The sequence below is a fragment of the Lineus longissimus genome, chromosome 2 (genome assembly GCF_910592395.1).
Source record: "Lineus longissimus chromosome 2, tnLinLong1.2, whole genome shotgun sequence".
In the NCBI taxonomy this organism is placed as follows: Eukaryota; Metazoa; Nemertea; class Pilidiophora; order Heteronemertea; family Lineidae; genus Lineus; species Lineus longissimus.
The window spans coordinates 29,011,005-29,024,017 of NC_088309.1; the positions used below are offsets into that span (position 1 = coordinate 29,011,005).

Consider the following 13,013-nt stretch of genomic DNA (forward strand, 5'->3'; position numbering starts at 1 on the left):
ACTCCCTAACGAGACCTAAACTGTGGACGAAAGTGTGGACGAAAGTGTGGACAGCGGCCCTCTAAGTTTGGTGTAAGATGTAAGTTGATATGTAAGAATGACTATTAAAAAATAGGCCATAATTCATTAGTTATAATGCATAATATACTGCAATTTCTTTTAAATATATTGAAAGACAAAGAAATTACAGCCCACCAAACTTAGAGGGCCGCTGTCCACACTTTCGTCCACACTTTCGTCCACAGTTTACACCTACCCGTGGTTTCCCCAAGATGGCGGCCTCCATGCGTTGCCGAATTTTCGCTTTTTTTGTGATTATTTTCGAAATAATTCATCAATCTGAAGCTGTGCCAGGTATTGAAAAGCCAGAGAGAAGCAATAAATATTAACATTCAAATACATAGCCGAGAATTCGCTGTAGTATGATGGCAACGCGTGTATTATTAGGTTTTACATCTTCCTCTGTGTGTTCTTCGTGTGTGCACTGTGCTGTGTGCATGCATGCTAAAATGTACATGAATTTTCGGCAGCGATATTTCGACTGGTCCACTATTTATTTCATGCCCTCACATTGTTCTTATGTGGTTCATGATTTGGGAGTTGCCATTAAAGTTTTTCATTTGATGCCCTTGCCCATGACGTATCTCTGATTAGGCCACTGTTATTCACTCTCCTCTCATTTATATCTTAGATAAAACCGAAAAGGCACTCTACGACTTTCTTCTAAGCATCAACTTCTACAGCATAATTACAACTGTAGCAGTTTTACTCTTGGGATGGTTGCTGCTGTCTGGTCGGAAGACAAGGATCAATGTCAAGGTAAGAACATGGTTTGCACATCAGTGCATGGACATCAAGTTTTTATCTCTTTTATGGCATCAATGAGAAAAATTAAGCATAAGGCTTCGTAGGCAACTGTTAACTCACTTTGCAAGCAGGGTTAGGCTTCGTAAGCAACTGTTAACTCACTTTGCAAGCAGGGTTCCCTTGTTGATGATTTCCGGTTTCAGTGTTATTTATAAAGAGCTATCTTCTTTGAAACATTAAAGGAAGTAGACGTGACTGTGTCTGTGTGACTGTGTTTGTTGGAATAGTAAGTCTCTGTGACTGTGTTTGTTGGAATAGTAAGTTACTCTGTCACTTTAATCTTTTCCAGAAAGGTTACAATGGTCCTCAAGTCGAGAAGACAGTCCCAACAAATCTTGTTGGGAGTTTAGCTCAAAAGATTACAAAAGCAAATGTTGAGAACATCGGCTCTTCACGTGACTGCGGCTGTCAGAAGGAGAAAAAGAAGAGTTTGAAAGTATTCTATGGAACTCAGACAGGCATAGCAAAGGTGAGGGTCTCTGTTGTCTTTTGATGGTGACTTTCTGCAGGACTTCCCTTCTTTCTGGCCCCTCACGTTTGACATCGCACTGGATCATCAATGATTAGAGGTATGACTTCAAATGATACTAATTCAACGGCAGAAGGGTTCTGGTTGACGTTGAAGTCTCATCAACATTCCTAAAGTATTTTGTTATATGGATAATTTGCCCTTTCCTGTTTTGCAGAGCTTTGCAGAGAGGTTGGCGGAAGTGGCCACATTGAAGCAGATTGATTGTGAAGTAGTAGATTTAAAGTTGTATGATCCTGATGACTCTCTCGCAGATGAGACTAGCGGTAGTAATGTTTGCATCTTCATAATTTCAACATACACTGATGGCACACCTCCAGACGGCGCCACCTGGTTCTATAAATGGCTTGGAGAGGAAGTGTCTGATTTTAGAGTAACCAAAACCAAACTGCGGGGCATGAAGTATGCTGTTGTTTCTCTTGGGAATTCTTTATACAAGGAGAACTTTTGTATGGTAAGTGGGTCATGTTCTACAGGGATGATCCTGACCCAAAACAGGGTGTTCTTGTGTTGTGTGATCACTTGATGTGTTGTTCAGCAGGATTTATCATGATCTGTTTAGCCACGATCCAAAGGTGTGTCGTTACTTCTTCCAGTGACTCTTGGAAACCACATGCCTCTTCCAGCATTGCCAACAATTGCCAACCACTTTACATTAGTCACTAGTCTCATAGGTCGAGCACCTTATTTCAGTAGAGTTGGTTCAGCAATAAGTGCAACATCCCACACTTAGTGTCCAGCTTCTTGTTTGTAGGTAGGTAAGAATGTGGATCAGTGGTTACACGACTTGTCAGCATCACGGTTGATGGATGTAGGTCTCGTTGATGAGAATGTTGCTGCTAGTCAACATGGAGGTAAGTTTAGTCTCGTCTTCTTGTGTAATACATCGCCAGGTTCATGAGATTAGGCAAATGTAGATATCGACAAATTTACAAGGGAAGAAACTGAATTGGCACAAAGGAACCATCATGTTCTCTTTCTGCCTCCTTCTCATTCTAGGTAATGAAGCAGACTTCGCTTCTTGGATGAAATTGTTCTGGCTCAATCTGGATAACACCTCATCGCAAACATGTTGCAAAGATACTGCTGAGAGTACAGGCTGCGGGGATTGTAACGACTGCAGTGAAGTAAGTCTCTGAGATCATCATTGGAATTGTTAAATAAATTTCATGGAGAGAAATGTTTTCCTGAAGCCTTAGGTCATTATTCATTGCTGAAGATCTGATGATCATTTTGTATACTGGTAATGCCTGCTGACATGGACTTTTGGAATGGTTTTGGTGATGTTCAGCATATTGAAAAGAGACATTGCTGATGGAGTGTCCTCAAAGAGAAAGTTACATACCGACAGCTGTTTTCCACTTGAATGGGAGCTTCTTACCAATGCCATTGCAGGACTTGTATGAAACAACTAGTGAAGAGGAAGAAGACGACGATGAAGATGATGTTGATGGTGTTCAGAAATCAGATGGAGTGGTTGACCTGGAAGATCTTGGAAAGGTCATGAAGAAAATGAAACAAGCCAAGGTGAGATGTGTCTTATACTAACTCTACCCCATTCATGGCAGTATTGACAGCCCTGGTTGTTTGTCCCGTGTGGTTCCTGTCAATGGCTTGAAGAAGCTAAAAGTTTCCAGCTTCAATTCTATGATGTCGTATCCCTATTCTGGATTCATGGTTCAGAAAGTCTGTTTGTTATTTCATCAAATGAATACTTATTCATAAGACTGGGTGCCTTTACCAGCTTACTCTACATTGGTTTCCAGGTAAATCGTAAGAAAGAGGAAGATGCAGCAAGTGGGAAGGAGGGAGGAGAAAAACGAGAAATGATTACGCCCATTCTGAGAAAGGCATTGGAGAAACAGGGCTATCGGCTGATTGGATCACATTCTGGAGTCAAACTCTGTCGTTGGACCAAGTCCATGCTCCGAGGACGTGGTGGATGTTACAAACACAGTTTCTATGGTATTGAGAGTCATCGGTGCATGGAGACCACACCTAGTCTTGCTTGTGCTAATAAATGTGTCTTCTGCTGGAGGTTAGTCGATTTACAACCATATGAGATCTATTTCTGAATACAAACCTTGGCCATATGTATCAAAACACCGCGTCATTGTTTGATGAATAAGTCAGGTTTTTGTTGTCTTAAAGAAGTTTTATGCTGAAGTTGCATCCAATACACTCTAATTGAACTTTTCTGTATCTATTATTTTGTATCATCCATTTTGCAGACATCACACAAACCCTGTTGGTACAGAGTGGCGTTGGAAGATGGATGACCCTGAGACTGTGATAGAAGGTGCTGTCAGTAACCACTGTAATATGATCAAACAGTTCAGAGGTATGTACCAGAAAAGAAGCAACATGAGGGACTACACTTTAACTGATAGAAATATTCCACACATTTGTTAGAAATGGCTCTTGTTAAAACACAGCAACCTTTGTGATCTTAGAATATGAATGACAGGAAGGAACCTTGCTGAAGTGAAATTACAATTAGGCAGGTGAATAAATAGCAGTAGTTTGCAAGTGCTTGTCAACTTCAATGCCTGTTGGTCCATTTCCTCGCCGTCACAGACCTGATATGTTCTGGTTCCAGGGGTTCCTGGTGTTCAACCAGAGCGACTTGCTGAAGGCCTGACACCACAACACTGTGCTTTGTCTCTAGTCGGAGAACCCATCATGTATCCAGAAATTAACCGATTTGTTGAACTCCTCCATGACAAGGGAATCTCATCGTTCCTGGTGACGAATGCTCAGTTCCCAGATGCCATCAGGTAGGTACTTGACCTTGACCTTTCATGACAGAGGAGGCTCTTTATTGCTTTCCCAACAAGTTGTTGCTCTTCCTCTTGTGACAAATCCACCATTTCCCACAGAACCTACATTCTGTCTAGAAAAATGTTGTGAGTCACATTCATAAGTTCAGGTATATTCTCGGGTGTTTTGACAACATTTTATTGTGTTTTTTTAGAAATCTTGTGCCTGTTACCCAGCTGTATGTGAGTGTTGACGCCAGCACCAAGGACAGTCTCAAGAAGATTGATCGACCCCTCTTTAAAGATTTCTGGCCTCGCTTCATCTCCAGTTTAGAAGCCCTTGGGGAAAAGGGTCAAAGAACGGTCTACCGACTGACTCTAGTAAAGGCATGGAACACAGATGAAATAGACAACTATGCAGATCTGGTGAGCAGAGCAAAGCCAGATTTCATTGAAATTAAGGTAAGTGATGTCGTTTTCCTTGTTTACTTGCCAGTTGAACCTCCCAAGAAAGACAGATCACAATGCTAGCTGAGAAATGCATGTTAATAGTCACAAAGATAGTTGATACATATGGCAGAGGGGTGATAAAAGCTTTATTCAGGCACTACTTTGACCAGATATCTACAAATATCTACAGACTTCTGACCAGACATCTTAAAATGCCTATCACACAACTCTGATATGAACACTTCAAGATTCTGTCATGAGTACTGTCTGTCTGATTCTCTTGGGTTGTTCTCATGTTTCCAGGGAGTGACCTACTGTGGTGAATCTAAGGCAAGCACTCTGACCATGAAGAACGTCCCGTGGCACGAAGAAGTCGTCTCCTTTGTCCAACAACTTGCTGACCGTCTTCCAGACTATGAGATCGCGTCAGAACATGAACACTCTAATTGCATCCTGGTTGCGCACAAGAAGGTTAGAATAGCATGAGCTGTGGCTGTATCATTCCATGTGAATCAAATCATGACTAAACTGGTCAGCATACAATGTACAAAGTGTTATGATGCATAGTTTGGCTTCAAGCTTATTCATCAAGAGAGTCTTCTTCAAGCAATGCAGCTCAAGCTTGAATTAGCTGTTTATTACACTACTGCATAAAGGAAGTCTTTTTGTGCGTCTGCTGGCATGAAGGGGCAAGTCTAGACATTGGTCTCAATTTGAAATCTTGTAAACATTCTGATAAACATTGATTTCTTGAATATTTCAGTTTAAAATCAATGGTGAATGGTGGACGTGGATTGATTATTCCAGATTTCATGACTTGATTAAGGTGTTCAGAGAAAGCAATGGTACACAGACTTTCAAAGCTGAGGATTATATGGCTAAGACTCCAAGCTGGGCTGTGTTTGGGGCAGAGGAACGTGGCTTCGACCCCAAGGAAACCAGACATTACAGGAAGAAGAATAAAGAGAAGGATGTAGGGGGCTGTTGAGGCGTGAAGGACATTCTTGGAGTTCAAAGACAATCCGAGACTTTTGTGATGGCTCTGGAGATGTCCTGGCTGTTGAGGGGTGAAGGAGACAGGTTGTAAGAATTCAAAGGCAATGACCGTATCTGGGTTGTTCAAGGCAGTGTATTATTGTCTTAACCTCATTCTTGCACCTTGAACAAGCACGTTGGCCATCGCATGTGAACTATTTAGCGGTTTGCCAGTTGTGGGGATGAGTGGAAACATTCCATATATCATTGCTGAAAGGTGGTCAAGGATGACATCTTCAGCATTGCAGATTTAACTGACCGAGTCCCTTGGGCCCACATGTTGTTAAAGATGCCTTTGCTCGGGCATCTCAATGGATCATGCTCAACTGGTCTAATGATGCTAAGGTAGTCATACATCCAAGAGTCGAGGCCATGGTTTGACAGCTGGCTGTTCTTTGTGAATCGGCTGTAATGGCCGGCATTGGGCATATTCTGATTCTACATTGTATTTTGTATAAAAACCGGTAAATGAATGTATTGGTGTAGAAAAGGAAGAGTTACGTTGTTTCAGTGTCACAAATAAACACATTCATGAAACTCCAGTCTTTGTGTTGTCTCCTGGCTGGCATGCCTGGTTGTGACAGTCGTCTTAGTCCACGTGATTTGCACAAACTCCTGCAAGTTTGTGACAGTCTTCATGATGTGGGACAAATCCAAGATTTACATTGCATTCCTGATACTATGGCTGTCTATAAAGTACATCATGCCTGAAGTAGCGGCATGGAGGTGTTTATGCGGCTGCAAAATACATGCATTGTTTACTGACGTACAGGACATGACTATGTCCAAGGTCAATGGTGGAAGTGAAAGCAAAAGGAACAAGAGTGTAGAAGGGGCATAGTGTGCGCATGTGTCTGCTTTCTCATGGGAAGGATGAGAGTTGGAGGCTCGTGGCACTCGGTACTTCCAATCGGTCGGAAATGGCCAATGCACACGCCTTGGTTTCTACCGTTCATTTTCAAATTGATGAAAAGGCCCCTCTATGAAACAAGTCATGTTCCTGGTTTTGACATTGTCCTCAAGATATTGAAGCTCCCAGTGGTGCTGCCACCTATGTGAAGAAAGACGATCTGAAACCGTTCCAATCTACGTGTTTTCAAGATAATAGTAAACAGAGAAAGACCATGATTGATGAAATACATGTAGTTCTCTTCAGTAGTCAATAGATCATTTAGAACGGAAATCGTCTCTGAACTGGTCAGGGTGGTAGTTATATAAGAAAAGATGACTTGGGCAAGGCTACAAACGCAACATCGAGGAAGTGTTGGTGTGTGAAATCAGGTGTTCGGGGACAATCAGACCTATCGCGCGTTGAGCCCCTGTCCGTCTTGACCCACACCCTTAATGTCCGCATGTCGAGGTGCAGTTGATAGAATGCCTGCTTACATTATCTAATCATACAAGAATTGCCATGTCTACAGGAGACTTTGCTATTTTTAACTGGAATACTCCAAAGCATTACACGTGCTCCATGTAATTGAAGTTCGATTATGTGCTGAGGGCTGGTTTCTGAGACTGGCCAAACTAGATATTTCTGATTCACTCTTGACAGCTGTCAAGTGGGTCACGAATGTACAAAGGAAATAAACAACACAAAATGCTTGCTAAGTTTACGATTGTACATTCCGTTGTGTTAGATAAATAAATGATAACATTTTGATACAAATAGTGTTTAATAGAACAAACTGGAAAGCGCTCAGTCAGACCAACAGTGATCAGATATATATAGGCCTAGTCTAATCACCCATCGGTAAAACCCTGGAAAAGAGAGGTTGCTCTTCGTGAGCAGTAAACAAGGAATTTAAAACTCGACCGTCTGACCTTCTTATTTGAGATGAAGTAGAATATAGGGTATGCTGGGCCAAGCAAGAAGTAAAGCATATTCCCTATGTATCTCAATATCATGACCTCGATGGTGAGCTCCGAGAACAAGACGATTACACAGGTACACATGGCCGGGGCAGTGAATATGGCGTAGATGGAGACGAGGATGAAGCCATTTTGAAGAGCACTGGTGTGAGTATTGGTGTCTCTCCGGATCGCTAAGGTTCTCCGTAAAGTGGCTTGGTTATAATTTTTGAGCTGAGCCCCGGGGGAAATGTCCGAGAACTGTGGTGATTGGGCCTGCACAGAGGTCAAATTGCCCCGGCTAAAGTTGCTACACTGCCGTCGTGTTCCATTCTGCTGTGGATGCTCCAAGATGTCCTTGAACGCCACACTCTGCTCCGCTTTCGTGTAGAAGACACTGAATATGTTGAGCGGCTCACCGAAAACGTACGGGCGACCTGTCTCATTGGGTTGTGTCTGGTCGAGATGAAAGGATGACATGTTCCTGTTGATTCGGAGTCGGAAAGCGCTTGTCCGTTTCGGAAGAACTTTATTTTTGCCAATGCGACTCATTTTGAAGAGTTGAATATAGAGGACAAAGATCGAAATTAAAAAAGCAGCACAATTGGCAAATTCAATGGCGAGTGCTATGATCTGTGGCCAGGCTATTGTTGTGGTGCGCTTGTACGATGTCTGAGAGTAGGAGATGGCGATGTTGCTATACAGATCGTCCTTGACACACAGCACCACCATCAGGCTCATCACAGGAGCATGAATGCGAGAAATCCACACTAACCTATGGATCAACTTCTTCCGCGCACACAGCGTCAACACTGGAGTTTGAAGCATCCTCCGCCGAAAATACCCAATGAAGGTGAAGGTCGACAGATACATGAAGTTGGGCCAAGCCTTAAAGAAGAGCGAGACGTTTTCAATGATTCTGTGGGTGGCGTAATGCTCTGGTTGAAGGAGATGTGTCAGTAAAGTGGCCGCCATTGCCACCGCAAGGATGAGATTGGCGTAGCAAATGTTGAGAAGGAAGGTATTGGGTGCGGCCTGTAAACTGGTGCTACGGGAGATGATCAATACCAGGAGGACGTTGGTGAAGATTGTAACAATCATGTTTATGCCAATAGTCGCCTGAACTCCGAAACACAGGTCTCCCGTCACCAACTCGCTCACGTTCAAGATCGACTCAATCAATGAACGGTTCATGTCACTCATCGCGTCTCTGTCATACCTTAGAGTACTAAGGCCAGACGGTTTATATTGTTACATAGTTCTGCGGTTCCTTTCAAGTTTATCCAAGGTCAGATGTCGGATGGATGCTGCGGTCAGAGTGTGTGATAACCCCTCTATCCATTCTCCATCGTCCATATACGGTATGGAAAGGATACACCTTCACAATGAATTTTCCTGTGTAAATAGTCTCCCAATTAAAATCGAATGTTCCAGTGGTACTTTCTCATTATATCTCCTGAATGAACTCTATCAATTGGCTTTGCCGAGAGTGATTGAAGAAGCTAAGGTGTACATCCCGAGTAGCTATTGTGTGGAACGACAGTAACACCATGGCTAATGAGATTACGTCAAAGATGCCACTGATACCAGGTCTCCAACAGCGAATGTAATGTGACATTCGTAATATCAACGAATAACAGCTTACGTATGACAGTTGCTAATTAGCTTCACTAACCTTCCCTAGGCAGCGAGGAGAAAATAACATTTGGTCACGTGGGGTATTTCTGGACCTCAAGCCAATATTCAGTATAGCACCACTGCATGTGGAAAGAAGGGGAAAACATGGCAGACATCGTTTACAGAAATTTAGGATTTAACTCGATTTTGTGAGCAGGTTCGCCGTGCAGAATCGTCTGATAAAGCAATAACACATCGACTGATCTAACTGCTACTAACTAATGCCATGAAGTAAGCGGTTATAACAGATATGAAACATATCGGAACGTCTCAGCTGACTGCAAGTTCATCTTCAAACAACAGATGACACTTTTATGCCTCGTAAACACCAGAATCGATCTGTTACTGTTTCGAATAATCTCGACTCGAATATTGTCTGCTTCTCAGTGATTTTGATGAAAATGAAATCTACAGTGCTTGGATGGCATTCTAGGTCTGCTTTTGAACCTATTGTTAATGACCAGTCCGTTCCATAATGACCAGTCCCTTCACTGTTGCCGGCTCGAAGTGTCTCAACAAGGCCTGGTTGTAACTATGTCCCTTTGACTGTCAGGTGGTGAAATGTTGTCTCTCTGCGTAGCACACTCAGCAAGTCAAGGATGTAACACTGTATCCTGTATTCAGCTCCAACATCAACTTGAACTGGATGACCTATTTGCAGAAACCTCATTCGTGGTGCCGACGAATATTTTGCTTTGTTTACGTGGTCGCGTTTATAATTTGGGTCACATCTTCACAAAGTCGGTCACCTTCATTGTGTGCGCGAGGGCAAAACGACTTGTCCTGATAGCGATGATTGTGAATGCAGATAAGTATTTAGATAGGCTGAGACGACTAAGACCCGTATGGTGGCCCCGTGTGCTATCATATTCATACGTACAATGTGTGTAGATAGCTGGTGTGAACAGCTCTTTCTGGTTTATAAAGGTTAGAAAGAAATGGTGAAGGGAGTCGGTGTTATACATTGTCCTCGGTCACCTCAAGTCGGCGACAGACAGCTGTCCAGATCCAGGTGTGAGTGCGTCTTCTCTTCCTTCTTGTGCATGTGGTTGTGCAGTGAGATATTGTCTTTGCTGATTGACAATTGCATCTTCTGTGGTCACTGCTTACCCCGATCCCCCTTCGTGTGTCAAGCAGCTTGTTACTGATGTTCACACGTACACCGAGCCGACATAAGCCGCGGTGATAAAATGTGGTAAGAAAAACGCTGTGCTGATATAAGTATGTAGGCACATAAGTCGTGTGTTTGGCCTGATAGTAATGTAGTTCGATGTGACTCATGAATGTATTTGAATGTACTGGTGTATATTTACGAAGTGGTTGGTACTGTCATCCTGTTCCTGCTACATTACCAAAGCCACATTAATGGCTATGGGTGCATTGCCGGAAGGAGGCGGTGGCCGGGGAAGTGTTTCCCCCAAATGTTCCTAATAAATATGACCACAAGTGCGTGGTGTGTGTCATAACCGCCTGCTGGAGGGTCACGGTCTTACGCGTGAACCAGTGCTGACGTGTAAAACAGCCAGAGAGGAACAATGGGACTGCTAAAGAGGCATAAACATTCGAGTAATTAAGCATTCATGTTGCCAAACTATTGAGGACCAGTGGTGTGTCCTGCTAGAATGCACTCTGGTGGATCAGAGTCTTATTGAAAGACTGTCTGGACAGCTCAAGACCAACACCCAACAATGCAGACAATCTGTCAAGGACAAGAACAACCTAAAATCATCCGTCTGCCAATATTTCCACTAAAACAATTAATGATTCGGATCTCGGAAGAATGTACCGATATAAAGTATGTGTAGGCTATGTTTGGTCAGGCACCAGGAAGTAGATATGTGTGTGATGTTTTCATTCTTTCACTTTTCAGGTTGATTCCTGGACGTGATCGTACCTGTCGGATGCGTCACGTCCATCGGCCAATCATAGAAGAGCGGTATGTCTGACGTCATCACACGGTTGCGCACGAAGCGGAAGAGCCGGAGCAAGTTGAGGCGCCTCTGGGGGGGAATAGCACAATGTTGTGTAGGGATGTTGCTCGCTGCCAATGCTGTCCTCGTCTATATCTACAAGGCATTCGCCTGGGCAACTTTTGTCGGAGTGTGGAGTGGTGCAATGGCAATTTTGGCGGGAGGAAGTGGCATAGTAGTCCACCTATCGGAGACGAAATGCAACAAAAGGTTTATGTTTGTCATGAATCTGTTCAACATTTTCGGACTTTATCCAGGCTTGATCACCATCGGCATAGTATTTTATATCTATGAAGGATATACTGATGTTTATTTTCAACATTTTAACAAAATTATGCAATTGTTTTACATGATTTTTGCCTTTTTCGGCATGATTGCAGCTGTGTTTCAGTTATCAGTGGTGCTTACTAATAATGAAAGACAGCATATGTATGACTTTGATATGCGTAGGCGCTGTGGACTGATACGAGACTGCGCAAGTCCGGATCCGGAAATGACGAGGGCAATACAGGAGCCAGTGGCGTCCACATCCACGGAAGCTTCCAACCAGATCTCGACCATTCATAGAGAAAACGTGAGAGAACGCACAGATTTTGAGAATGAGGGCTTCGTTTATTCAGAATCGCAATGCACGCGTTTTTAACCCACCAATCTTTTTAAAGGGAAGGGATGGACGTCCCTTTGTCGTAAATGCCGCAGGATGAGCGTTCAGCCAGTCGTGACACTGAGGCTGGTTTAAATAACACTAAGTTATTGATAGAAGACCCGCAGGTCGGGATGCGCCGGCCGTGGTCCCTCTTTATTCTTGTGATAGTTGCTAAGATACGACAGTGTGCCATACAAGCAATAGGGCCTACGTGTCTTAATATTTCATGGCACTTTTCTATATTTTGATATGCAGATGCAGCATCCTCATAGTGTACATGACTAAATGTGATTAGTTTCTCCTTTAGGGAAGTTGAAATGGATCCTTTTACCATTCGCATTTATCTCGCACAGCATTGTCGTCATGGTCTGAAGCGGCGCAACACTTCTATATACTAACGCCATCTGCAATTGCTATAATACAGTATCAAGATTCAATGCATTCGACATCGACTTTCCTCAAGGAGAATGAAGTGCTTGGGCTAAGCCTACACACTCGTACCCGATGAGACACACAGATATTCAACATAAGAATCTCTTTTCTTTCTGGTGTTTTCATGTGCACCTTTTATATATGACAGATAAACGATTGGTCTCGAGATACTGCGTGAAAATCCATTTTGTATTGAGTAACTTCTTCGCTTAGTGGCCAAACAGTAAAGTTCCTTTTTATTCTATCAGAGAGGAGCGTTCCAGGCAAACATATGTCGTATCCAAGGTCTTTCAGCGATGTCTTCCCGTTTATGAATGTTGTACATAATAATGTGTTCCTGCGTTAAATGGTAATCTATTTATTAAAATGATTGTTTTAGCATAGTTGCAATCATCTTGATATAGTTAAGTGTCCACGTCCATGCATGTTTACGGGTAAACCGAAATAACCCCCTGAGCCCAATAGATTGGCCTTATTCGAGTGCATAGATGGGGATGTGGGAATAGATATCCGGTAACAATAAACCAACCAGATCCATTTTCAAAGTAATTTGAGAGGGTTGCAATGCGCTTTCACCGGTCACAAAGGAATTGGCGGATCTTCTGATAGCGGGAATCTCCCCCCCCCCCCCCCGTACTGGCCAGGCCGCCAGTCATGTGTTCGTGGTGATAAATAAGGATGGCTATCCAGCTCAATCATTGATGTCATTCCAGGATCTTCATCATCGCCTGGTTTACGCACAGCCTAGTTTAGGGCTTCATACATTTGCCCACAGTAGTGGTTCCCTTTGTCTGGCACGT

General features: G+C 43.1%; 2 protein-coding genes and 1 long non-coding RNA gene across 3 annotated transcripts; 2 read left to right on the forward strand and 1 right to left on the reverse strand.

The window, feature by feature from the left end:
- The first annotated feature begins 268 nt into the window (after positions 1-268).
- On the forward strand, positions 269-6,177 carry LOC135483429 (S-adenosyl-L-methionine-dependent tRNA 4-demethylwyosine synthase TYW1-like). Its single transcript, XM_064764348.1, has 13 exons — positions 269-354; positions 692-819; positions 1,157-1,336; positions 1,554-1,850; positions 2,151-2,250; positions 2,396-2,523; positions 2,792-2,923; positions 3,163-3,434; positions 3,628-3,737; positions 3,996-4,173; positions 4,371-4,617; positions 4,909-5,076; positions 5,369-6,177. The coding sequence occupies exons 1-13, from the start codon at positions 273-275 to the stop codon at positions 5,591-5,593; spliced, it is 2,247 nt and encodes a 748-aa protein (XP_064620418.1). The 5' UTR covers positions 269-272; the 3' UTR covers positions 5,594-6,177.
- Positions 6,178-7,270: 1,093 nt separating this feature from the next.
- Positions 7,271-10,027, reverse strand: LOC135483430 (uncharacterized). Its single transcript, XM_064764349.1, has one exon. The coding sequence runs from the start codon at positions 8,689-8,691 to the stop codon at positions 7,381-7,383; it is 1,311 nt and encodes a 436-aa protein (XP_064620419.1). The 5' UTR covers positions 8,692-10,027; the 3' UTR covers positions 7,271-7,380.
- Positions 10,028-10,186: 159 nt separating this feature from the next.
- Positions 10,187-12,591, forward strand: LOC135483431 (uncharacterized). Its single transcript, XR_010446314.1, has 2 exons — positions 10,187-10,360; positions 11,036-12,591. It is a non-coding gene; the product is annotated as an uncharacterized LOC135483431 (long non-coding RNA).
- Positions 12,592-13,013: the final 422 nt, after the last annotated feature.

Bases quoted from the DNA above. Each gene is read 5' to 3' on its own strand.
- LOC135483429 (XM_064764348.1), top strand. From the start codon at position 273: ATGGCGGCCTCCATGCGTTGCCGAATTTTCGCTTTTTTTGTGATTATT. The intron at 1,851-2,150 runs GTAAGTGGGTCA...TCTTGTTTGTAG, and splicing joins ACAAGGAGAACTTTTGTATG to GTAGGTAAGAATGTGGATCA. The intron at 4,174-4,370 runs GTAGGTACTTGA...GTGTTTTTTTAG, and splicing joins CAGTTCCCAGATGCCATCAG to AAATCTTGTGCCTGTTACCC.
- LOC135483430 (XM_064764349.1), bottom strand. From the start codon at position 8,691: ATGAGTGACATGAACCGTTCATTGATTGAGTCGATCTTGAACGTGAGC.